This window comes from Patella vulgata, chromosome 2 (genome assembly GCF_932274485.2).
Source record: "Patella vulgata chromosome 2, xgPatVulg1.2, whole genome shotgun sequence".
Classification (NCBI taxonomy): domain Eukaryota; kingdom Metazoa; phylum Mollusca; class Gastropoda; family Patellidae; genus Patella; species Patella vulgata.
Window position 1 is genome coordinate 28,805,703 of NC_065880.2, and position 27,221 is coordinate 28,832,923.

At 36.9% G+C, this 27,221-nt stretch overlaps 1 protein-coding gene across 2 annotated transcripts; it reads left to right on the forward strand.

Annotated features, from left to right (window-relative positions):
* The first annotated feature begins 2,761 nt into the window (after positions 1-2,761).
* LOC126812016 (polycystic kidney disease protein 1-like 2) lies at positions 2,762-26,749 on the forward strand. Of its 2 annotated transcripts, XM_050538165.2 has the most exons (24): positions 2,762-4,718; positions 5,139-5,314; positions 7,716-7,886; positions 8,336-8,604; positions 9,196-9,354; positions 9,509-9,673; positions 9,972-10,097; positions 10,630-10,732; positions 11,598-11,761; positions 12,601-12,843; positions 13,202-13,697; positions 14,158-14,178; positions 15,242-15,402; positions 15,673-15,906; positions 16,315-16,488; positions 17,648-17,808; positions 18,444-19,386; positions 20,055-20,181; positions 21,732-21,961; positions 22,313-22,490; positions 23,092-23,775; positions 24,190-24,523; positions 25,013-25,239; positions 26,300-26,749. In XM_050538165.2, exons 1-24 carry the CDS (start codon positions 3,307-3,309, stop codon positions 26,647-26,649), a joined length of 7,308 nt encoding a protein of 2,435 aa, XP_050394122.2. In that variant the 5' UTR covers positions 2,762-3,306; the 3' UTR covers positions 26,650-26,749. The 2 variants fall into 2 exon arrangements, with proteins under 2 accessions (XP_050394122.2, XP_050394123.2); XM_050538166.2 differs by lacking the exon at positions 14,158-14,178.
* The last annotated feature ends 472 nt before the right edge of the window (positions 26,750-27,221 follow it).

Sequence of the window (27,221 nt, forward strand, 5' to 3'; positions counted from 1 at the left end):
CAGCACCATTGGTTTATACTGATGCCTATGAAAATCTGACGTCACCAGAAGCAACTACATTAGTTACCGCAGTAGAAAACACAGTAAGCCAACGTTTTAATTTATTTACCGTAACTCTCTGGCACAAATGTCTCTCAAGTTATGACCAGGGGTGTAATTCAAAGAGAAGAAGTGAGGAAACCCACTCTGAAATTGATACGCAGGTGGTGGAGTACCTACTAGCCTCATACTTGGGGTAGTCCAACATATATGCCGCCCCTAATCTAGACTCTTTGCTGCTAACCCTTGCTCCAATTGTTTTAAGTTTATGCTGAATGCCTGAAACCACGGAAAGTACTATATTCTGCCACAAGACACAAACCACAGCAACAGCGGTTACCGGCATTTGATCGTCCTTACCTACATAATTATCACAGTACGCCGTAGATTTCCCAATTGACATTAATTTTGATTCTCGTCTCTATAAACGACCCTGGAATGTCCAGTGATTTGAATAATGTTTCCACCACAGATGAAGTAACGTCTGGCAAACGTGACCATCTTGAGATGCGGATGTAACAATTTACCGCACATTTCAACGTAACTAACCTTTTAATTCTATTATCATTCCGCTTCCCAAAACCTTACACAAATCCTCATTTTGTTTGGTGTTATGGCAGGTGACACTTTGGATGCGAAATGAAACTGGTGGGGATTTCTATGGTATAGAGATCAAAGGTTGTTCACCAGGTAGTGTTATAACTGATGGTTATATTTATATGGATCCTGGTTATGTTGGTACTAGTCCAGAGTTAACATCGACTCTTGTGGATGGGGTAGCAGCTTATAATGATACCGGTGTTATCTTAGATGCTTCAGCTGTACTAGTTAATGGTAAGTTACTGTCTTTCATAGAGTTAGCGAGCAAATGTTTGTCGTACTTTTGTTTGTAAAGCAATGGTCCAGAGTCCCTGCTGGGAATTTCGTATTCTTTCTTTATTTGTCATGCACTTTTGTATACATTCAAATCTTCACTGGCGTGACGGCATGTCGGTTTAGATTATGTTTGTTGCTACGGTTCGGTTCAGGGCTTTAACTAGAACATCACTATGAAAATTTATGAATATAATGTTATCATTGTAAATCGTCCACGCACATTAACTGCATAGTTTAAGTTTCGTTTGTGTAAAATTAATAGTCCACGAAGCTTGGTATTAAAGAAGAGTTCTGCACATATTTTTATAATCAAACATTAATTTATTACTACAGATATTAATGAGTGCTCTATAAGTACCTGGAATGACTGTTCTACACATGCAACCTGCCAGAATAATCCTGGTGCCTATAACTGTACCTGTATTACTGGTTATTTAGATTACTCTACAGAACCTACTCGTCCTGGAAGAATTTGTTTAGGTAAATCATTCGGCAGGATATTTCCATACGGGAGCTGCGGTGGCTCAGTGAGCAAAAACTGTATCTAGTCGTTGGGATGGTGTGGAAACCCGAGGTCCTGTGGAACCTGAAATAAGAGTAGGCCGCAACGCCGCTGTCCGGGCACATATGCCCGTATTCATTAGCCAAGTCGGTCCAGAAAAGCAAGACGTTAAACCCCATTTTATTCTATTTCAATAATTCCACACTGATTAAAAAGATTTATATTCTACATTTATGGAATATTATTATTTACTAGATACTGTATCTCTTTTTAAATCGTGATTAAAAAAAGTCCATTTATTATTATCGAGTTTTTATGACTTTATCCATCAATAAATGTTATATTTATATTGTTTTTTGTTGTATATCTTGTTTTATATTTCTTTAAAAGTGATAATGCCACCTTAACTCTGGAAGGTGTTCTAACAAGTCTTTTTATCTTTTCTATTGACAGCTATTGATGAAAATAACCAAGATCCTATCAGTGGTGTGGAGGTCTTTGTCAAGGTTTTATATCACAAGGTTGACGGAACAGTTGATATTGAAGTCCGCACGAAGAGTGGATCTCACGTAACCTATTTTATAGATTATATGGACGGAACAACTGAGCTCCTTTCCGATCCAGAGATGCTGTCATTCCTCAACCCATTTCATTTTAAGCATAACTATACACAAGCTGGTGACTATACAATACATGTATCAGTATCCAATAACGAAAATAACCAGAATGATACAGCTGATGTTATCATTGAAGAAGAGATCAGGTCTTTGCATCTAAAGCACATCCTTCATCAAGGAGATGGTGTCCAAAGTCAGGTAACCTTCCTGATAGGTCCCGATGAACCTGGTCTTATATTGTCCAATTTGATCTGCTTGTTGGATTTTGACGATTCCCTTACACAAACTATAAGTGTGAATGGTATAAATAGTTCTTTTTCTGAACCAGTGGAACATTCGTATCCCCTGGGACGTTATAAAGCTACCGCAAATTGCTCGAATCATGTTGGACATATGGCTGTAACTGAGAATGTCATTGTTGAAGAACTGGTAAGCAGCCTGTCTATATCCGCGAGTCGTCCTTTCATGAGACCAGAAGAACAACTAACACTTACAATACAAAGTTTGAAAGGTTCTAATGTTACATACACAGTAGATCTAGGAGATAGTAGAAATTACACTTACCCCATGAAGAATATAGCCAAGGGAGTCACTCAGCTTGATGTCCCTATCCAATATTTTGATAGTGGCAAATATAACATTAGCGTGGTGGCTTTTAATCAACTCAGTCACCAGTTGACAAGCCTTGGCGATTCAATTGTGATACTTTACGAAGTACGAGATTTGACTATAACTGCTGCTACTCCAGTAGCCATACCTCCGGGACAGATTAGCATTCAGATAGATTATATTGGAGCCGCTAAAGCACCATACTTTGTAACTTGTCAGACGTATATACAAAATGAGCATGCCGCGGAGACTTATACCGAAGTTATCGATCAGACTCGTCCTCACATTATTTCACCAACATGGAATAAGAAATCTGATGTTGGACGCGTTAATATTTTAGTAAACTGTTTCAATCTGTTAGGTTTCCAGGTGTTAAGCAGTGAGATAGTCCTAGAGGCCGTCATTGAAGATGTGGCTGCTTACAGAGATTCAAAATATGTGGCTATTGGTGCGACGAGAACCTTTAATTTCTTTGTAAGTTTTGGCAGTCATGTGAATTATGTTTATGATTTTGGAGATGGTAGAAGTGTAACTGGAACCTTTTATAACGTTGTAACCCAAAATGAAACTCTTTCGGTTCTTCATGCATATAATACCCCAGGGACATACGATGTTAACTTTGTGGCCTTTAATCATGTTTCGGCTAGATCAAAATCAATTCAGATGGTTGCTTTAGAAGATGTTCATGGCCTGGACGTCAATACAACCTATAGGATGTCTGATATATCTGAGGCTTATAGTGTAGGACATGGTGACAATAAAAATATATTTCCATTGGAGAGAGAAGTTAGGTTTATGTCTGATTTAAGCTCAGGAAATGACGTAAAATACAACTGGGACTTTGGGGACGGAACTTTTGTGGAAACCACAGAAATTAGCCATGATCACCTATTCACTTCTCCTGGAGCCTACACGATTAAATTAAATGCCAGCAACGCTCTTTTCTTCGACTTGGTGATTTTTGAGCTGATAAGCCAACAAACTGTATTGGTTCACACCCTAACAAATAACGGACCGACGCAAACGTACATGGATGTTGCTTTTACTTTGACCCTCGGTAGACCGGGCACAGCATCATGCTACGTTTGGAATATGGGCGATGGCAATTTTCCAACGGTTTATGGAGGTCAAAATTGTGCCCAAAGGGAAGACTTGAGTCAGTCTTATTACGTTGAATGGGTTCCAGAGAAAGTCCTGATACACAAGTACATGTTTAGAGCGAACGAAACATTTACGGTGACGGTGACGGGTTTTAACGAGGTCTCTGAGGGCATTCTTGAGGATTTTGCTGTAATAACAGGGGTTGGTTGTAGCTACCCAAAGGTTCATATTATAGGAGGCGGACAGCAGATAGACAGACCCGTTGAACACACAAGATCGGACTGGATTTCCCTGGAGAGCAATGTTGATATCAGTTGTAAAGTCTCACAAGAAGCTGACTATAAATGGATTGTACAACGCCTGGAGCATGGGGCGTCGTTTCTTGACTTCATTTTAGTCCCTTATTCAGCTGAAGTTTTGTCAGCAGGACTGTTCAAAATTTTGTTTCCGCCAAGAGTCTTCATAGATGGACAATATAAGATTAGCTTAAATGTTTCCATGAGAGGAATCCCAGGGCTGTTTGCCATTCACTTTACATATCTGAAGATTCATCAAACTGATTTGATTGTAAAAATTCATGGTGGTAACGCAAGGGCGGTAGGTTTTGATACTAATTTTAGAGTCGATGCCCTAGAAGAGACTTATGATCCTGATGCTTTTGATCGAAACAATAAAAGCAGCTTTAGCTTTTCTTGGAGTTGTCGGAGAAGTAACGAATCGTTGCCAGCAGAGAGAATATATATTGAGATACCCGAAGAACTCGATGTTAACGATACTTTGACTGATGGTGGATGTTTTGGCACTGGTGTGGGGTGGTTAAATACTACAGAAGCAGTGTTAGAACTGGATTCAAGACTACTACAATTATACTCGGAAAACTATTTTGAAGTAGAAGCTACCAATAATGGACGGGTATCTCGTTTTTTGCAATCAGTTACCATTGTAGAAGGGGATCCACCAGAATTTATTTTGACGTAAGTTAAATTTTTAATGATATATTTTCACGGCATTCGCAATCCTAAATATATAGCCATTGAATTGGAAATATATACAAACCGTCGGGAAGATATATTTGTAACTTTGAGTTATTCAGGTGAAGCCCAGTTTCCAACCTACAGGGGTTTTCTTCCCACCCGAACGACGAGACGTTGTTCCTCTCTGGACTTTCTGTCCTACACCACTGACAAGAGGAAATTAAGCTCGAAAATCCCAGGGACTTTTTCCTTCAAAACCGGGAACAACCCCCAGACCCCCTGATTTGTAAGCCACGGCCTCTGTTCCAAAATTAAGACAATAGTAAGTAATTATATTTCTAAAGTTCCGGTGTCATTTTAGATATGAAAACGGGAAACGTAATCTTAGAAATATTTTTTTTCATATTTTAAAAACTCTAGATGTTTGGATAATTGCAAGTCTAAAATGAATCCATCGGGTGAATTTACCGTTACCAGCAGTTGTCCTGCATGTCACCCCCTCGATGTTATCAACCATAAATGGTCACTATTTGTACTCAAAAATGCGACGCAAGTATGGGAACCAGTTTCAAATATACTTGACATGTTACACACAGGTAAGCTAGTACGCTTAATGAGTAGTCATTTCTAATAACCTAAAACAACCGCCAATTGGACCCGGGGCCAATACGATAGTCCACGGGTATATGTAAATTTTATTGTCCATTCATATGAAGTTGTCTGCGATATCACCTCGGTGGAAGCGGACGCTAAATGAACCTATTTCACACACATTCATATGAACAGTATGCAGAACTTCTTTATTTTCTTCGTCTTTTATACCATCTACAATTCGAGAATGGAATCTACTAGATCTTTCTACTAGAAACTTACCAACTTTATCTTCTTTTAAATCTAAACTCGGCTACCTTGATCAAATTATACCTTCAACATACTACTCTGGCAGTAGGAAAAATCAAATTCACCATTCTCGCCTTCGACTCTCTTGCAGTGATTTAAACGGACATCGTTTTCTCAGGCATATTTCTGACAGCCCTACATGCGATTGTGGTCCCTTACGTTCAGATGCACAATCTGCGACAATATCAAAACTTCCAAAACTTTATCAAAATTCTCAAAATTTATTATTCGGAACTGAAGACAGAAACAATTCTGAAGAAATTTTTTCTGCAGTACATAACTTCCTCGACATCTCCCAAAGATTTTGGAAATTCCGTATCTAAATTTATGAAATGTTAACATTCTGATTGTGGTTTGTACATATCGTGTATACAGTGTATATAACATCTTATAATTTAATCGTTCCTCTACTTTACTTTACTTTACTTTTCATTATATATTTATGTTTGTACTTTTATGGAGAGGGGGTCTATAGGCTTCTGCCTCTTCTCCAATCCAGTTTCTGTGAATAAATATTGTTTAGAAAAAAAACCCCGGTATGCTTAACAGGAGAAGATTAAACTTACGTCACACTGCTTAAAGCTATACTTTTGACTAGCGACCCCCCACCCCACAGCTTTTACTATCAGAGGATTATGAGAAATGAAGCTACGTGATACGAAAAGCTAAAACACTATTATAATCCATGAAAACGCGTAGTTGCTTGAACCCGTTAGTACCTGAACCGTGCGTCACTCTTTCTATAAATCATCACTAATATTTATAGTGTGGGCATTTAAGTCGCCATGTAAAATTAAGCTCTATTTAAACATGTTCTATTTAAACAGAATTTGTCAACATTAACAGGCATATTTTCCTATAAATATTTAAAGATGATAAAAAACTGACTGTTTTTGCCATAAAAGTTCAAACATAGATAATGAAAAATAGATATATTGAAAATTTCATTCAAATTACTTTATTATGAATGTTTGAAGATGTAGCGTAGATTGTTATTTTCGTAGCAACGGTACTAGATAACCGAGTTAAGTCCGGATCATCCATTGTATCCTTATATTTTTTTACGTCAACATTATGCCGTCACCACTGCGTGTGTGTGGGTGTGTGTGTCTGTGGGTCGCCTACAGGGCGCAATTCTTAATGGATTGCCTTGTATACTTATTCCTTATACCCTAAGGATGATCCCTAACGTTTTTGGTGCATGTTCGACCCCCAGGGGCACAGCCACGCCCATTTTTATTAATTGTTTGTCATCTACAGGGTGCATTTCTTAACAAATCATCTTGAAACTTTGCATACGTATTCCTTATACCCCCAAGGACAGAGCCACGCCCATTTTCTCTTTGTGTATCTGTGTGTCGCCTACAGACCGCAATTCTTAATGGATCGTCTTGAAAACTGTTCATACTTATTCCTGATACCCTAAGCATGACCTCTATTATTTTTGGTGCATGCCCGACCCCCTGGAAGGCACTGTTCTTAACAGATCCTTTTGAAACGTTGCATACCTATTCCTTATGCATTAAGGATGGTCCCTATTGTTTTCACTGAATGCCCGACCCCCTGGGACAGAGCCACGCCTAATTTTGTGTGTCTATCGTCTACAGGCTGCAGTTCTGAATGGATCATCTAGGAACTTTGCATAAGTATTTCTTATACCGCAAAGAAAGCAACTATTTATTTAGGTGTATGCCTCGACCCTCTTGGGCGGTGTCACACCAACTTTTTTGTTAATATTTAGTCTGTAAATTAGACAAAACAAACTCCAGCGCCTAGCCTTCTTTGCCTCTTGTTGTACTGCAGTCATTACAGCCATTTCATATTTCATGCTCTTCATTTTAAAAAGTACCATATCAATCAAAGCAGGAATATGGACGTATATTGTACCGGTAGCAATGCTCTTGTTATTTCTCACGGGTGGTCTTATCCATTTAAAAATCGGCCATCCAATTGTCTAGAGAGTTGATTATATACTTGTCATGTGAACGAATGTTTAAATAATAGTTTATATAACATTTGAAACCAAAATAAAGACCTCTAATAAACAGCTTTAGCTTTTACATAATGCATCTTTAAATCGATGTAATTTTTGTACAGATGTCACTGGGGCTGGAATTTCATTCAAATCCCATCAATTGATTGGTGGGCTCACGTACAGATTACGTCTCGATGCCAAGGTTTATGGTTTTGTTGCCAGTTTTACAATGTATGAATTTAAAACCAATTTACCTCCATATGGCGGAACTTGTTCTATAAATCCTAAAATGGGTAAGTTCCTATATTTCGTATTTCGGTGTGGTTAAAATTATATGTTTTTCAACTTATGTATAAATTTAAAGCCAGTTTATCTCTATAAATTCTAAAATAGGTAACTTCCTTATTTAGTTCTTCAGTGTGGTTAAACTTAAATGTTACAGAACTCGGTTTTACTTACAATCTGACCAAATGTATCATTGTGTCGCCCTTTTTCGGCTTGCATCCTGTACACTCACGCCAAGATGCTAATATGTTTCTAGAATATTGTTCCCAACGCATCCGACGTCAGTCGTCCAGACAGCAGCTGAAACGCCGTTCTCCAAGGAAAATTGTCATCATAACATAATACATGGCATATGCCTCACCTTATAAAACCGACTGTTAAACCCCATATCATCCTATATCTGTGGTTTGTGTTGTGAGTTTATCTGTATTATCCAATACCGTTTTCTTAAATACAGGTTATGCTCTTCAAACTAAGTTTATAATAAGTTGTGAAGGCTGGTTAAATCCTGGTGAAGAAGAGACTGCTGGTGCAGGACTATTGTATAGATTCTGGTCATCTACAGCAGATGGTGGAGATGTACAATTATTATATTATGGGACCGATCCGTATACGCCAGAATCGCAGTTTCCATTAGGACCGGCAAAGGATAACTATATGTTTGATTTGTCTGTCCGTATTTCTAATCCTATTGGAGAATATGTGGAAAATAAACAACTTGTACAGGTAATCATATTACAGAGATTGCGGCAGGGGGACTTTTGTCCAGGAAAGAATTTAGTCAGGAGATTTATTCCAAACTGGGAAATAATATGATGTACTATGTGTATAAATTAAATGAAGTACACGTATTTAAGAAAATCTGCTGCTTCAGACTTAATCCTGCTTAGGACTATTCAATCATAAGGGTTTACCACTGTAAAAGTATAATGCGCTTGAAACAAAAAATGATTTCTTTACTGTCGTAGGGAATGGTGGATAGGGTATAAGGACCACCCTGGGCGACATAAACTATTACTCCACTGATCACTGCTATCCTTTATCAGGGAACTATCTACCGTTCATATTTTTGTTTTGGTTTTTTTTTTAAATGGTAAATAATCAGTTTACCAGGGAACATGCTGTGATATTGTCCAAACAATTTAAATGAGAATTACTGATTAAGTAAAACACTTTCTTATAATTTAAATTCTACTTACTTCCAATCCCAATATTTGAACGTACTAGTATTTAATTTTCACATTTCTAAAAGGATATTATTTTTATCACAATTTTATTTCATTTAAATTTACTTATGCATTTGATTATTTTTTTAAGGTGCTTGTTCCACCTACTAACAGAGATGTTGCTACTTATAAGAATATTACAACAGGTGAATCAAGTGAATTAACTAATCTGTTTTCATCTGGAAGAGAGCAAGAAGCTAAGCAGCTTATCGTGGCCGTAGCGTCCCTATTAAACGATCCTAGTGCTAAGGTAAACAGGCGGTGGCATTTCTATTATCTTATCCTTTGGTTGATCGGGTGTAGATACAGGTGAACTGAGAAGCATTTGAATAAATTACATGTAAGGATTCCATTATATGTTAACCTTAACCAACCGTACTCATATTTTACATGTTTTGTTAAAGCTTGGTGGCATACCATATGTGACAACTCAAGGGCCAACTTTTAGAACAACTGAATTCGGGGAGACTACCCCAGATGGGCAAACGACCATTTCTCCTTACCAAACAACAGAACTACCAGAAGAAATACGAAGAAAAATAGAAGAGAATCGAAAAAAGAGAGTTGAGGTACTTGCTGCCTTTTTGTTGTCATTTATCATAAACGTTTTTCCTTGTAACCTCCTTGTCGTAGACCACTGACAAGGGGAAACCAGAAGCTTTCTCCACCTACTTCGCGTTCGATCCCCTTGGATATCTGATTAGTTATCCAGTGTCATTGTCCCTGCGCCACTGCAAATTGAATGACACAGGAGAACCACATTTTAATGCACGAGTCTACTTTAGTTTTAACGTCTCGTGTTCCATTAAAATGTAAATTATTTTGAATAAGACAAGATATTATTTTATTATCCTAATTATGTTTCAGTTAAGAACAAACTTAGCTATAACCCTGTCCAGTACAGAATCTCTTACAATGGACTCTCTACAACAAACAGCGTTAGCATATAAAGTTATAACTCAGGAAACTGGTGAACTATCAGATGAATGTCAGGTATATACATGTGTATATTATATTGCGCTTTCAGCCACATCCATTTGATGTTCTGTTCTTCGGGAACATTCCCGTTTTTATTTCTTAAAGAAGTGGGCTTTTTTTTTTTAAAAAAAACCCCAAAAAACCCCCAAAAGTGCAAGTGCCTGATTGTGCTGTTCAAACTTGTTTAGTTCCCAAATTTTCACGATATTAAAATATCAAGACCTGGAACTAACTACAGAAAATGAAATTGGAGTGGCCTCATCTAATCTATGTCCAGAGGCGTATGCTAAGCTTGAGAATCCGACGGGTGCCAGGGGGTGGGGGTGCTTTAGGAAGCCAATTGTTATGAACACGTTATTTGCTAAATATATTGTGTATTTGTGTGAACAATCTTTTCGAAAAGTTAATGTGGAGGTGGTGGGGGGGGGGGCATGGCTAAATGAATAAATATAAAAATACATCATTCTCCAGTTGTCATTCCTTCTGAGGTGTCAGATAAATCAATATAATTAAGTGTAAGTATAGAAATTAGTTATTTTATTTTTAGGAAGTGACGGTGTCAGCTATGAACAACATGGCTGCAACATTTGAGTCAATAGTAAACGAGGAGAGAAGTGATTCGGCTGAACAAGAACTTATTGCAGCAGAAGGTAAAGTGTTGAATTTGTGCGTAAGTTGTTGGCGATCCCCATGTTAGCCGAGAACGTTACCCGGGCTTTTCAAGCGTGGTGTTCTCCATTGACAGTGATGCAGCACGGATGGCCTGATAGCGATAGTGTTTAGTCATTCGGATGGATGGAAAAAACATAATGGCATACACGAAAAATTACCCTAGATATAAGAGCGTAGTGCCGCTGTCAGGGCAAAATTTCCATCACAGCACCTTGCAGCAAAAGTAGTACGAAAACTCCATTTCATTTCATTCCCTGTAGTGTATTACCATGTATAAGTAGAACACCCGATTGTGTGGTATTATTAAGGAGAATTGGTTTGAGGAGGCGCTGAAATCGCACCGTCAAAATGCATTTTTACGAGACACAGCGCCTACCGTAGGATATTTTGGGATTAGTGCAACGTATACTCCCACCACCCCCAGGACTTGCTGTTCAATGCTAGTCATTTTATTTTTGTAGACCTAAGTAGAATTACGGATGTTTGATTTCAAATATCCACGTCAAAAATTGGAAAGATTTGGTTAGGACGTGGATGGTTGGCACACAGCTAAGATCGACACTGCGAGACACACCCGATTACCTACATAATAAAAAACATATAGGCTAATAAAGACCAACATGCATCATGCGTGATATAATGGAAATGCTTCCGGTCAGCGGCGTTTCCGCTTGCACTTTCTTAAATTTTTACTTCCAAGGATTCTTTTACTTTCACGCTAACGATTACGGGGTTGAAGTTCTTTTTTCCGTAACCATCCGTTTCCATAATCAAGTAAAAGCTGTTTCGGGAATATTTAACTCTAATTTTGTGATTACCTATTTACTAATTTGATATTTCCAGATATAGTAGCCAGTCTAGCTAATGTTATACTATCAGTGACAAATGTAGTAAATGGGGCGACGACTGGGGATTATAGTAGTAATAGTAACACCGGTACAACACAGTCTACTAATTATGGTACAACTACAGATTCTGGCAGATCTACCACTAAAGCTCAGGAGATTGTAGGTTTCGTTAATCACATTCACTTTGAATATAGGGCCATTGTGTTAATTTCCATTAATCTACAGTCCAACAGTAACGGGCGGGGGGGGGGGGGGACTTGGCGGGTGGATGCGAAATTTTAATAGAATATTTTACAGAAATTTACTATCGACGAAGATTTTGCATTTTTGCATTTGGCCTCTATAGAGTGTGGATATTTGAAATCAAACATCCGTAACTATACATGCTTTGGAAGACGATTGGACTTGTAGTAGGGGTGGGGTGGGGATTGTTCGTACGTACCTAACAAATATATGCTCGACTTTTGTTAAGTATAGTTAAAGAGCGTATGGCTCTATTTTTTGGAACCTTGAAATAGACAAAAATGGTTCTAAAAGCAAATATTAATGTGATATGAATTTTTGTAATGTGATTTAAATTCAATTTTTGAACAAAATACTGTAATTTCTAATCAATTATGTTCGGTGAAATACGTGAAAAGTTTAAATTGAACTGCAGTCGTTTACACCAGCTTAATGCATTCTACACGTTTTTTAAATCATTATTTTTGTCGTTTGTGAGTAAGTCTTTACTAATTACTTCTACATTGTGTTGTAGAATATGTATGAATATGTACTAATTACAAAATTATAGGGCACACGACTCGTGTACTCATTATAAAATGTTAATTGTGTCATAAACATTGGATATCGAGATCCCATAGTTTCACGGCAAGATAAAAACATCAATATTGATTGAAATTGATCAATGTTGAATTCTGAATCGTGTTTTTAATTTCGAATATTATAGAAAATATTGAGTTAGAGGCTTAGCACCAAAAAAACATTTATTCCTGCAGGCTAGACAGATAACTCGACAAGCTCTAGAACTAGCTGAGAACGTGGTTAAAACGGTGTTAAGAAAACGAGCCCCAGGAGGACCACCTCTGATACTGAAGAATCAAATGTTTACTATAGTAGCAGATAGACGTGAAGCAGCGGCATTAAATAATACAGTTATATCAGCTGATGGAGGTTCTTTCAGACTACCAGCAGTTGATGTACTACTAGATAACACCTCCAGTGCTTTCATAGATACAAAGGTAACCCTGCAACATTTAATGTTTAATTAAATTAGTCTTAGGCGTAAAAGCACACTGATTCAGCATCAATAAACATGCTCCATATTTCCTCCAGATATAATGTTTAGCTAATTAAACAAATGATCAGAAACTGCAAATGATTGACTGGATTTACACAGCACAAAACATACGTTCTGTCTCACTTGCCAGAAGGTCCTGGTTTCGTTTGGGCCTAGTCGTTCAGGAGGGACCAAAAACCGAACTCGACTCGTGTACTCATTGTGGTGTGCACGCAAAAGAACCCTTGGGGTAGAAAATTATTTTATTTTCAAATTTCGACACCGGTCGGTTAACTAAAATACCCGATTCTTTGTTTCAGTTCATTACTTCTATGTTAAATCCATTTGTATGGGACGTCAGCGCCGACAACATTAACTCCCCTGTGTTAACAATGAATCTATATGACGCTGACGGGGACGAAATTCCTGTTGCTAACCTTACTACAGCTATAGCTATTGATATCGATGTCAGTGGTAACGATTATAAAGGTGCCGAGATCTTCCCAGTCCTGTCTAAAGACGAGACTATGTATTACCATACACTGCTACTGAACGAATCCACCAATAAGGCGCTACAGGTTATACTGCGCCCACATGCTTCTAATGTTACGCTACAAGTTTATGTACGCAAGAATTACTACCCTACAGAATATGAGTATGATTTGGTTGAGTCTCTACCTAAAGACATCGACCTGGAATCCGATCCCGATATAGATGAGGATTTACTGGAGGAGATGCGATATACTATCTTCTTACCCTGGGAAGAACCAACAGAAAATGACACCCAAGTTACCTACATTGGTGTCAAAGACTTTTGTAAGCATAAAGATTTATTACAAATATTTGGGGGTTTTCATGGTGCCATGCTAATTTGATTGAAACCAGGGGTTTTGTAATCTATATTCTTTCGGTTTATATTCCGTATTTATCACCGGACACAGTTTTACTTAGTTTTTAAATAGTTTCGTACTGTTGGCGAACATCTATACATACGGTAGGTCTTTATTATTCTGGTCAAGGAGCCATAGTGGCTTAGTGAGTATGATGCTAGCTCGCTATCCAGGAGCTCCCGATTTCCATCCTCATGTTGCTTCAGAAAGTTGTTCGGGATTTCCCAGTATGGTTTCCTCTTGTCAGGGCCCGGCAAGCTAGGCTAATTAGACCTGGGATATATTTACAGATAATCGGCCTAGTATAGTTGATAACTTCAGTGGTTATATATTTACAGTTAATCAGTCTAGTACAGTTGATGACCATAGTTATTATATATTTACAGCTAACCAGTCAAGTGTAATTGGTGACTATAGTTATTATTATAATATACTTACAGCTAATCAGTCTAGTGTAGTTTACGACTGTAGTTAATAGATATTTACAGGCAATCAGTCTAGTGTAGTGGATGACTGCGGTTATTATAATATATTTACAGCCAATCAGTCTAGTGTAGTTGATGACTAGTTATTATTATATATTTACAGCTAATCAGTCTAATGTAGTTGGTGACTATAGGGATTATATATTTACGGCCAATCAGTCTAATGTAGTTGATGACTACAGTTGCTATTATATATTTACCGCTAATCAGTCTAGTATAGTTTATAGTGACGATATATGTACAGCTAATCAGTCTAATGTAGTTATTTTTATATATTTACATCAGTCCAGCGTAGTTGATGACTGTAGTTATTATTATATATTTACAGCTTATCAATCTAGTGTAGTTGATAACTGTAGTGATTATTATATATTACTGTAATTATTATTATATATTTACAGCCTAGTGTAGTTGATGACTGTAAATATTTACAGCCGATCAGTCTATTGTAGTGGATGACTATAGTTATTATTATATATTACTGTAGTTGATAATCAGTCTAGTGTAGTTGATAACTGCATTACAGTCAATCAGTCTAGTATAGTTGGTGAATAGTTATTATTATATATTATCAGTCTAGTGTATTTGAGGACTGTAGTGATGATATATTTACAGTCTATTGTAGTTGATGGATACAGTTATTATTATATATTTACAACCACCAATTTAATGTTGATGACTAGTTATATAGCCAAATAGTCTAGGGTAGTTGATGATTACAGTAATTAATATATATATATAAGTCAATCAGTCTAGTATAGTTGATGATAGTGATTATATATTTACACTAATGTGTCTAGTTTCGTTGATGACTACTTTTATTATATATATATATTTACAGCTAATCAGTCAAGTGTAGTTGATAACTTCGGTTATTATATATTTACAGCTAATCAGTTTAATATATTTGATGACTACAGTTATTATATATTTACAGCTAATTAGACAAGTATAGTTGATAACTTCGGTTATTATATATTTACAGCTAATCAGTCTAGTATAGTTGATGACTACAGTGACTATTATGATTATAATGGCGAAGAGGAAGATGTTATTATAATGTCCAACTACACTTTTAAAATAGTTACATCAGATTGTAGATACTGGAGTAAAGAAAACGAAGAATGGCTGACAGACGGATGTCAAGTAAGCTAATAACATTTGGGGTTCATTATTGTTAGTGCTTAAAGGGAAAATTCAGACCCATGTGGCAAATACTATGTCATGTATGCTTTCATTATAGTTTAGGTCAAATATTAAGTGAAGTGGCGTGTTTTCGATTACCAGCTTACACATGACAAGGTAAATGATCGCCTGTCGAGCCTCATGGGTATTCCCTTGGCAATAAATTCCATTTCTGTCTATCTATCGCTATAATTAATTATAGGTTCAAGTATGATATATGTTTTTTTTCAGGTAAGCCCTCTATCAAACGTCAATTTTACACGATGTATGTGCACTCATTTAACATCATTTGGATCTGGTATCTTTGTCCCACCCAATCAGATCAGTTTTAACACTGTCTTCAATAACCTCGGTGCCAAGCTAGCAGACAATAACGCAGTTCTGATAACACTGTGTGTAATTATATTCCTGTACTTTGTGGGAACTATCTGGGCACGACGTAAAGATCGACAAGATGTTGAGAAGGTAGGTGTCTTGTCTATCAGAATATCTCACAGGAATGTATGTTTATTGGATAATTCAATTTACATATTTAAAAAATAGATATGCCACGCTAAATTAGAAAGCATGTCCGCAGCATCACTTGCACCATCAGAATGAGCAATTTCTCCAGTGGAAGCAGTGGAAACACGACCAATAGTTAATAGCCACAGACAAAGTGTCTGCGCTATTTTCAGATAATGGGCGCCATGTGCTAATATTTGGTAGCAAATACCGTATGTATCCGTGTCGAGTTACAAATGTGCTAATATTTGGTAGCACTGATGACATTATAACGCATTCTTTAATTAAGAACATCGTTTGAACGCAAATACCATATGTAGCCGTGTCGTGTTACAAATGAAAAATTAAAATCGAAACATTTTGTTACAGTGGGGAGTGGCGCCGCTAGCTGATAATATCATAGGAGATAAATACTTCTATCAGATTACTGTACATACTGGAATGAGGGGCTCGGCTGGTACGAGGTCAAAGGTCAGTTTTGTTCTATCTGGAGATGATGGAGATACTGGTGTCCGGCAACTTATTGATGAAAAGGCTAAAAAGGTGAGTGGATGCCATCATATTTACAAAACAGGAGTTTTGTGTAAAGGCTTTCTAATGTGAAACAAGTAAATTTTCAGTGCCACAAGGTAGCATCAATGGTCTGATCTACTTTACCTGCTATATCCCAGTGCACTAGCATCGTGCATCCGACACGATCAAAAATTAGTTTGTTACGTCAATGATCGCAACTTTTAACGCCGGGGGTCCTGATGCAAAATCTCGTATTGCGTGTTAAATCCCTGGTAATGGATTTGCACGAAAATGTAAACCTTAAACATCATATTATCCAGAAAACTCGTTCTGCTGCGATGTTCAACTTACGTAAATTAAGACCGATTTTTTCGCGAGAATTATCTCTTCAAATTGACAGCTCTTTAGTTTTCAACAATATGGATTATGGAACTAATCTGCGTTGTGATCTTCCAGCAGCAACACCCCATAAATTCATAATTTTACTGTAAAATGAATACTTGGTGTTAGTTACGTATGACCATAGCTCTACTGTTGCTCTGAAAGAACTTCATATATTACCAATTGAAGTCCGATGCCGATTCAAGCTAATAGTACTGGTGTATAAGTGTCTCCACAACCTTGCCCCTGCCTATCTTTCTGAATTATTACTGTTACAAACTTTATCATACACTATATGATCGTCACCACAAAACATGTTATCAATACCCAAAACTAAATATAAAACATTTGCAGATAGATCTTTCAGTGTGTTAGGACCGCGACTCTGGAATACCCTTCCAGAAAGTGAAAAACAATGTTAGACTTATTATAACGGAATTTAAAAAGAAACCCAAAACATATTTTGTAATGTGTAATTTAGAGGCAGCTAAAGGAATGGATTTTACCGTTTCAACTCGACCAAACAATTCTTCGGATATTTTGAGACCAACATGGTTGTAGTTTTCATGGACACGTGTACAATGCTGGAGGGGGGGGGGTAATTTTTGAATACCGTATAGCAACAATTTAATCCTCATGTTTTCATGGCAGTATAGCAACAAGTTAATCTATATGTTTCCATGACAGTACAATAACAATTAAATTTTGCATGTTTTCATGACAAATTCAATGGAATTTTATAGGTTTCCGTGACAGTAAAAATTGAATGTTTACAGATTTTCATGGCAGTAACAATTGAATTTTACAGGTTTTCAATCGAGCAAGTGTTAATCAGTATATAATGGGAACATCGGAATGTTTAGGGCCACTATCATATTTACGAGTATGGCACGACAACTCAGGTAAAAATAAACATCAAGGATGGTATTTAAGTAAAATAATCGTTACAGATCTACAGACAAATCAAAGGTAATAAAATATTATTGAAACATAATTTAGCGTTTCCAAGGAATATCTCATAAACCGTTCAAATTGTGTTGACATATAAATCTATTGTGGTAATTGTGCCCTTTGTACAGTAACTAATTCCATTTACAGATACGTCATTTGTCCCTAGCTTTAAAAGAATTGTGTTCAACTGATTGAGATGGGAGGAACTGGCAAGCCAAAACGCCCAGTCGTTCAGATGGAACGGAACATCGAGGTGCTGGGACGCAGTGCCACAGTCAGTACAAACTGTCCCTCATAGCACTCTGCATGTCGTACGCTCGATTTCATTAGCCCTACCATTGGGTCAAGTGGCGTGGTTTCGATCCTTCATGTACGTGGCAAGGAGTAGGGTCGCTTGTCCAACCTCGTGGGTTTTCTCGGGATCCCCCGGTTTCCTCCCACTGCTTAAAGACCTCTATACGCAAGCGATTTATTGAGATGAAATAGAACCATATTATGTAAGCCCCGAAATGACCTCGTTTGTATCGAGTGAACATTAATAAACCCCAGAAACGGGCTTGAAATATCCCGATGTATTTTTAAGTGCATCGATATTTCGTATTTATCCATTTACTTTGTACTGGTGTAAGAATTATATCGATTAATCATTTCAGTTATTTCTTCCTATGCAATCGCTGGTTGGCTGTTGAAGAAGATGACGGTATGATTGACAGGATACTCCCAGTGGCGGGAAATAGTGACGTCACTAATTTTAATCACTTGTTTTTTTCCGAGACGAAGAAAAACTTCACTGATTCTCATCTATGGATTTCAATATTTGCCAGACCATCAAGAAGTCATTTCACACGAGTTCAGAGAGTAGCTTGTATTTTGTCTTTGGTTTTTACAACCATGATGGCGGACGCCATGTTTTACAAAGTGGACGAAAATATGGACAATAAATTATCATTCAAACTAGGACCGTTTGTGTTTTCGGCTCATGAGTTCTACATTAGTTTTATTTGTAGTTTTGTCGTCCTTCCCGCTAATATAATCATTGATCAATTGTTTCGTCGAAGTCGACCACGACACAAGAAAATAGATAACGCATTCATAAAACCCAGTCAAAAATCCTCAAACTTACCGAAAGTTATTCCACCATTGAATGAGGATAAAGATAAGCAAAAAAGTGAAGAACAGGTAGCCGAAATACGAGAATTGGACGACATCCTGAACTCAGAAGAACTTAGACCCACAACATCTGCAAGTATGGACGATTTCTGGGAACCCCGAGATGTTCAGAATAGACGAGGTCCTAGTCCAGTGTATCCAAGATGTGAAAGCAGAAGTAACTCGCGAGCTGAAACAAGGTGCGAAAGCAGAAGTGAGGATAATTCAGAGAAGAAGTCAAAAAGGAAAAAGAAACAAAAGCAGAAAAAGATGTTACCATTTTGGGGAGCTTATATTGCGTGGATACTCGTCTTTTTAACTTCTGGTGTTTCTGCGTTCATTACTTTTACGTACAGCATGGAATGGGGTAAAACTAAATCCATTGGTTGGTTGTCGTCTATGTTACTGTCAATAGGAGAGTCTGTGACATTAATTCAACCAATGAAGGTAAATATAAAAATACTTTACTAAAATAAGTGACTTAAATTGAAAAACAGATTGACGTGTGTTAAGGATGCGGGGCGTACATTATACTCTGCCTATACCCAAAATATCCCAAGGACGGCGCTAGCTCACTTATTTTTTAAGTCCACATTCATATGTATTCCTTATTGCCTAAGGATGGCAACTATTGATTTTGGTACATGCCTGACCCCCAGGGTCCGAGCCACGTTCATTTTTTTGTGTTTTTAGCATCTGAAGGCCACAATTCTGAATGAATTTTCTTGGAACTTGGTATGCTTATTCCGTATTGATTTTGGTGCATGATACGCCCCACTGCGGCGGTGCCACACCCATTTTTTGTTAATATTTTGTCTATAAATAATCTACAGGTTGCAATTATTAACACACTTGCATCATAGGGTTGTACCTATTTATATTGGTCCATGTCAAACACCCAGGGGCAAAGCCACGCCCAATTTTTGTGTTTTTGTCTATAAGCTGGAATTCTGAATGAATTATCTTGGAACTTTGCATATTTATTCCTTATACCGTAAAACAGCAATTATTTATTTTGGTGCATGCCCCTACCCCCAGGAATGTACACGTATATTGCAGCGGTGCCGATGCTCTTGTTAAATTTACTCATGTAAATTGTTCCCTTCCTTGTGTAGATATTGGTTCTTGCTGCTATCGTTGCCTGGTTGTTTAAGAAACCGGAATTAGATGATGTAATAGATGATAAAGATTTTATCAAACCACTTACAGATGAAGAAATTACAGAAAAGGCACCAACAGCGGGTAAATCTCTTCTCATAGCTTACACTTTAACCAAATTTGAAATGCTTCAATATTTTCTGTTTTAACTATATATTTGGGTTGCTGTGATACTTTCAACTCAATTATTAGCTTGTTATTAATTGTTAATGTTATTATTATTTATTATTGTTATGAGTTATTATGTTATTGCGTTATGTTATTATTTGTCGTTGTTATTATTTGTTAATGTTATTATTGGTTAATGTTATTATTTGTCAGTGTTATAAATGTCAATGTTCTGGTTTGTTATATTATTCGTTAATGTTATTACTTGTGTTATTAAAGTAGCTAAGTCTCTAACTCAATATCATCTAAAATCCTCGACATTGAAAACACGAATTATTTGTCAATTTAAATCAACGTTGATGTTGTGATCTTACCGGGAAAAGATGGGCTTCTGATATCCAATATTTAAGACAAAATAAACATTTTACCATTGGTACACGAATCATGTACCATAATATGATTCAGGCCTATTCTAACAAGGGACTCGAAGAAGGAGGCTAGACATTCAAAAAGTCATCTAAAAACGGTGACGGCATATTCATATCGGGAGAGTATGCGCAATAAATACAATGTAGACTAGAAATTTTCACCCTGCACGTTTCAAGTCAGTAGCTTGAAGCGTATATATGGTATTAGTGTCAGTGGCTTGTGGCACGAAGTAACAGTATATTGTCGCATACATAATATATTATGTCAACGCTTGGGCGACATAATATATTGTGTTGACGCTAGGGCAGGGTTAGGGTTAGGGTTAGGGTTAGGCTCGAGCTGTTCCTATCTGAAAGCTGAAAGAAAGTTTACACACGTATCCCAGAAATGGTTTATATAATTTTAATTTCACACGTGACGGTTGATTATAGGCCTACTATTTTCTAATATTAACAATATAATCTTTTACAATTGTTATCGGTGCCATCTTGTTTTTTGTTCATGCCTAGTCACCTCCATCCTAGTTCCAAGCGTTGACATAATATATTATATCGCCCAAGCGTTGACATAATATATTATGTATGCGACAATATACTGTTACTTCGTGCCACAGGCCACTGACACTAATACCATATATACGCTTCAAGCTACTGACTTGAAACGTATCGCCTGAAATTTTTATTCGATTGAGACTTCTGACATATTTCGCCGAACGTAACTGATTTGAAATTAGAGTAAAAATGGAAACGATTGAATGTAAATCAGTTTAGATATATTCCCATTGCATTATTCTATGCGTTACGACCCATTTGTGTCAATTTCTAGGTCCAAAATATTAGCGATTTAGCTTCTTTAAATAATGTTATTATTTATTATGTTATTATTAGTCAATGTTATTATTTGTTAATGTAATTATTTATTAATGTAATTATTTGTTAATATTATTTTAGTTAATGTCATTATTAGTTAATGTCATTATTAGTTAATATTATTATTTGTAATGTTATTATTTGTTAATGCTATTATTAGTTAATGTCATTATCTATAATGCTACGACCATAAGCAAACAAGTCGTGGATGACGTTTTCTTATTTTAGTTACCAGGCCGAGACTTCCAGCACCAATGTTAAATAGTGAGAGTCTGGTGCTAGCTAGAGAGAGACGTCTTAAAGAAATTAGAATGTTTGGTGTGATAAGAGAGATAGTATTCTACGTGTTTTATCTAATATTATTGGTCATGGTGTCTGTCCATAACAGAGACGTCAGGTCATATCAAGCTAAAGAAAGCGTTCTCTGGCAGATAAATTCTCGTGGAACAATATTTAAGGTGATTATGTTTAATTTCTTGTACACCAAATATTGATATCTGAATTTTATCAAATAACATAAATCATTGCCCTTTGAATAGTTTTGGCACTATTATTGCTGCGTTATTATATTAATCTATTTAACATAAGTTCAACTCAACCTCACCCATCCTACAAAGGATTAAAGTTCTACTTTTCAAACAAGTGGGTTTGCGCCAATAAATACAGCAGAAACTGGCATATGATATCAAATATTAGTCCGGAATGACTAGCAGTTATAAATGGGCGTCAATCGCTTAAAGGGCCAATCTCGATGATATCTTGGAAAATAAAACTGCTTAATAATTATATTCCTTATGTTTTACAATTAGGCAAGAACCATGACAGATTTTTGGAAATGGACACGAGCAGAACTAATACCAACTCTGTATATATCGAATACATTTAATGGTGACCCAATTACATTTTCTGGCGATAAGAGGATGATATCCAATATGGCTGCCTATAGGGTAGGACCTGTACGATTACGCCAACATAGAATTGAAAAACGTATGTATTTTATGTACAGTATTAATTTCAAAGACCTAACATTCCAGAATTAAAGTTAAATATAGTGTACACTATCAAAAGTACTTTTATCGATAGGAATTTTGGTCAGAACATTATCCCAATGGACAAATTCTAACCTCATTTAAGGCCATTACATTGGTTTCTATGAATAACAAATATATATGTCAATTATCTAGCGTGTTTTCTTTGTACAAGCTAAGCTATTCCTGATAAAGGTTTTATTAATATTGCCTTTTATGTTTATGTGACTTTAGTTTCCTCGGGCTGCAATCTTTGTATGTTATATGTGACTACTCCAACGGGAGCGTCTGTGGTCCAGTGAGTAAGACACTGGTTCGCTAACCAGAAGGTCACGGGTTCGCTCCAAGTGTGTTGGCTGGGAAAGTTCTTTGAGATTTTCTGGAGTGGTGTCCCTATGTCAGTCGTTCGGATGGTACGAAATAAGAGTAGACAGTAGTGTCGCTGTCTGGGCACAATTTCCCCCACAGCACATTGTATGCGTATGCCAGTCTTCATTAGCCCAGTCTGTGCTGAAAAGTAGAACGTTAAACCCATTTCATTTGAACAATTTTTATTTCAGGTAAATGTAAGCTACCATTTCAACTACGGAAAAGTAGAATCTTATGCAACGGGGAATGGGGCTGGTCCACACAAGATCTGAAAGCTTACAGAGAAGGTTGGAAAGCTGTAGGGGTCAACGAATCGGTAGATGGTTTAGTAAATTATCCCTGGAAATACCGGACGGACTCAGAAACAAAAGGAGCTCCTCATGCTGGAAAGATAGGTGTTTATCCCAGTGGTGGGTATATAGCAGACTTAATCGGGGACGCTAGGAGAGTTCATAAAATTGTAGACGGTTTAGAAAAAGACAATTGGTTGGATAAATATACCAGATCTGTTTTTGTTGAGTTTACTCTTTATAATCCAAACGTCAATCTCTTCACTATGGCAACTGTAGCGTTAGAGGTGCCACCTACCGGAACATTTGTTGGTGAGATTGTTGTGAAGACTTTTAGACTGTTCTCCTATCTGGGAGGTTATGGCGTCGTGGTTGCTGTTTGTGATGCACTGGCATTGGTTTTTATTTTATATTTTGCTGTTCGTCTGCTTAAACGAATCAGGAAAGAAAGGAGGAGCTTTTTTAAGGAGTTTTGGAATGGTATTGAATTTATAAATTTGTTGATGTCTATAACGTGTGTCGTGATGTATGTTGGTCGCCATCTTTTAACAACCAAGGCATCAGATACAGTCAAGAGATTAAGAGGTAAACGATTTTTATGAACATAAAACAGATGCGTTGCCATTTCGTCAACATTAAAGTATTCACGATGTTTAATGACATATTTCTAACTAAATTAGGATTGAAATGCCATCAATGACCAAAATTAGTTTGTGATATTCTTTTTTAATTGTTTCACAATTACACCAATTGAATTACTTGGACAACACAGAAGTCTCATTTAGCCGACGATGGGATATATTTAACACTATTTACTAATATTAATAGACGTCAAATGATTATATGATATATTTGTAAATGCTTATATGGGGTTCGGGGTAATTTGTCTTCTTTGGCATTTAAACAAGAATTCTGTATCTATATATGCGGGATGGGGGAGGGTATTTTTATGGAGTAAACTCAGTGCACTCTAATATATTTTATTTCTTCGTCTTTCAGATGCGTTTTACAATTTTCAACGTATGGCATTATGGGATGAATTGTTCAGTATCTTGGTAGCTTTTGTCATTTTTGCTTCTGTGATAAAATTACTACACATCTTCCGATTTAACCGCCGTATGTCCATGTTGGGCCTGACTATAATGGCGGCCGCTAAAGAACTGTCAGCCTTCTCATTTTGTTTTGCCATCTGGATCATAGCTTTCATGGCCTTCAGCTACTTGACCTTTGGTCCCAACATAGAGTCTTACAGATCAGTTTTAACAACATTTGAAAGCTTGCTGTCGTTTGCTTTAGGAAACTATGAATATGAAGCTTTGTCTTCTGTAAACAGGTTAGTAATCTGTATCCTTTACAACAATATTGGTCATATCGGGAGCCACGACGGTTCATTGAGTACTGCGCTGGTGTTTATGCAAGTTCTATGTTGGATTTTAACTTCACAAATAAACAAAAACTGTTGTTAGGTGTTTTAGAATACGCCGGCATACCACACCTCGTATACGACACCGCCATATTTTTGGAAACATTGTTGAGAGGTGTATTCATTTATAAAATGGTATAACGTCCTACCTCTCCGAATCAACCGATCTAATGGTTTTTTTATTAAAGTAATTATCGGTTATGTAAAAATTCTCTCGGTGGTCCTGCACACTGACCCTTGTTTTATGTAATTGGGGAATACATGAATACAAACATTATTGTACCAGTATGTTGCTTTATCATAAACCCTTCGATTTTGACTCATTTATTCGATAAATACAAGGACGACACACAAAACAATGAGGTTCTACACATCTACTGCTATATATTTATATTTCAGGATATTGGGGCCAATGTTTTTCTTTTCCTACGTTCTCTTCATCGTCTTCATTCTACTCAACATGTTTGTGACGATCATGAACGATTCATTCGCTGTAGTGAGATCTAAACTATCAGAACAGGCGAATCAATATGAATTGGTCTCGTTTATAACTACAAGATTTAAAACTTGGTTAATAATGGATGTTGCTAGGTTCTTTAAAAACGTCAGAAAGAAGTATTCATCAGGTAGGCCAGGTATTATTTATATCGTTAAAATGTAGCAATTAGGATTAATGTAAAACAAACTATTCCTTTTAAATATCATAAAGTCTGTCATTGAGTCAACTGGCGTGGTTTCGATTCCCCGGTTGTACGTGACACTGCTAAAGACCACTACGCGCAAGCGAGAGAGAGAGAGAAATGGGGTTTAACGTCCACTCGACACAAACTAGGTCATTTCGGGACTAACATATGGTTTAATTTTATTTCAATAATTCGCTTGCGCGTAGGGGTCTTTAGCAGTGGGAGGAAACCGGAGAACCCGGAGAAAACCCACGAGGTACGCGCAAGCGAATTATGGATATTAAAATTGAACCATATGTTAGTTAAGAAATGACCTCCAATACGATTTTTTTTTCTCCAAAATCTGTTTCACAGAGAATTACGAGTCTTCTAATATCTCTGTAAAAGATGACTGCCGTCACAGCACGTGGCGTCAATCATTGGCTGAATGGCGCGTGCATTGTTTACATAAGACGTTTTAATACCTATAAATAATTTTTACCTATAAATACGTCTTTATTTATTTTTCTAATACATCAATAAAAATGTTTTAGAATGTAATTTGTCGGTGGAAAAAGTTAATATTTGAGACTCATTAAGTCGCGTTGATGTCATCCTCATCAGTGATTGTAGCGGCTAGCGAATATTCACTGCTGATCAGTGTGTAGCAATGCTACAATGTGTTACTTCCGGTTTGGTTTGCAATATTCTATGTTTCATTTAATTTCTTGGGGAAAGTAGATAATTTAGTCTAGGATTTGGACACGGCAAACTAATCATGACTTTAATAAGGATTATGGTTTGTTTGTTATGACTATTTTACTAATAGTCTGTACTTCCATAACAATTTTGATATGTTGTCTCAATATAAATTGTGGCCTAGAATATTGACTGTATGGCGTACTTCCAGAAAGAATTTTTTATTCGGACAACCAGTCGGAGATTTAACCTTTATATGCTAAATCAACAATTTTAACTGGCTAGTTGTGTTATCTTGTTTCCGCTATTCTTTTTTCTTATCCAGGTTCTTATGCAACAGACGATGACGTACAAGATTCCAACGCATCTGACACTTTACGTAACCTCGATTTCAATATCAGAAATAGAAATATCGTGACACCATGGAATACTGGTGTTAACTATCCAGGACCAGATATCAAATTTGTGAATGGCTTTACTGATGCTCAAGAAGACGATATTGTCAACTTTTATTTCCCGGACTTTTCTCGATTACTTCCCCTGTTTTCAGAAGATCCAGGCATTAGGCTTCAGTCAAAAGAAGATGGTATGCGTGCAGCTAAAGACGCCTTGAAGGTGAATCCTAAGGCAGATGCCATAGCGAGAGCTAAGGGTGCTTTGAAAATAGACAATTAAACGCTGTTTCTATAAGAAATGTGTATGATGAGAAATCTGTTATTGTTATGGATAAATATTTATCAATGTTTAATATTATTTAATAAAATGATAAAATTTGCATCCAGATATTTCTAGAAATAAACAGTTGACAACTCTCACATGTGAGGGACGAAGCATAAAATTTAGTTGTTTATAATTGTAAAGTTTCGTGTTTATTACTTGCATCATATAGGCTAAACGCGATGCAGTGTAAGGCTTCGCCGTTTGAAGCGAGTGGGATGGGGTTTAACGACTCGTCAATAAATACCTCGTTCACTGTGGACTGTGAGACTAACATATATTTTAGTTTCATTTCCATGGATATGCGTGAAATGCGATGCAGGGAATGCGTGGACATCGACACTACCCCCAATGTTTAACGTTCACTCGACATTTCGGGACTAGCATAGCGTGTGCCAAGAGGTTTTTTAAGCTGAGGAAGGAAGTTCTGGGAGGGGGGCAGAGAAAACCCACCTGTGGGCTCTAAACCATGGCACATGACCTAATGACAGACCTTATGATCTCAGGTGCATGCTTTATATCATTAGATC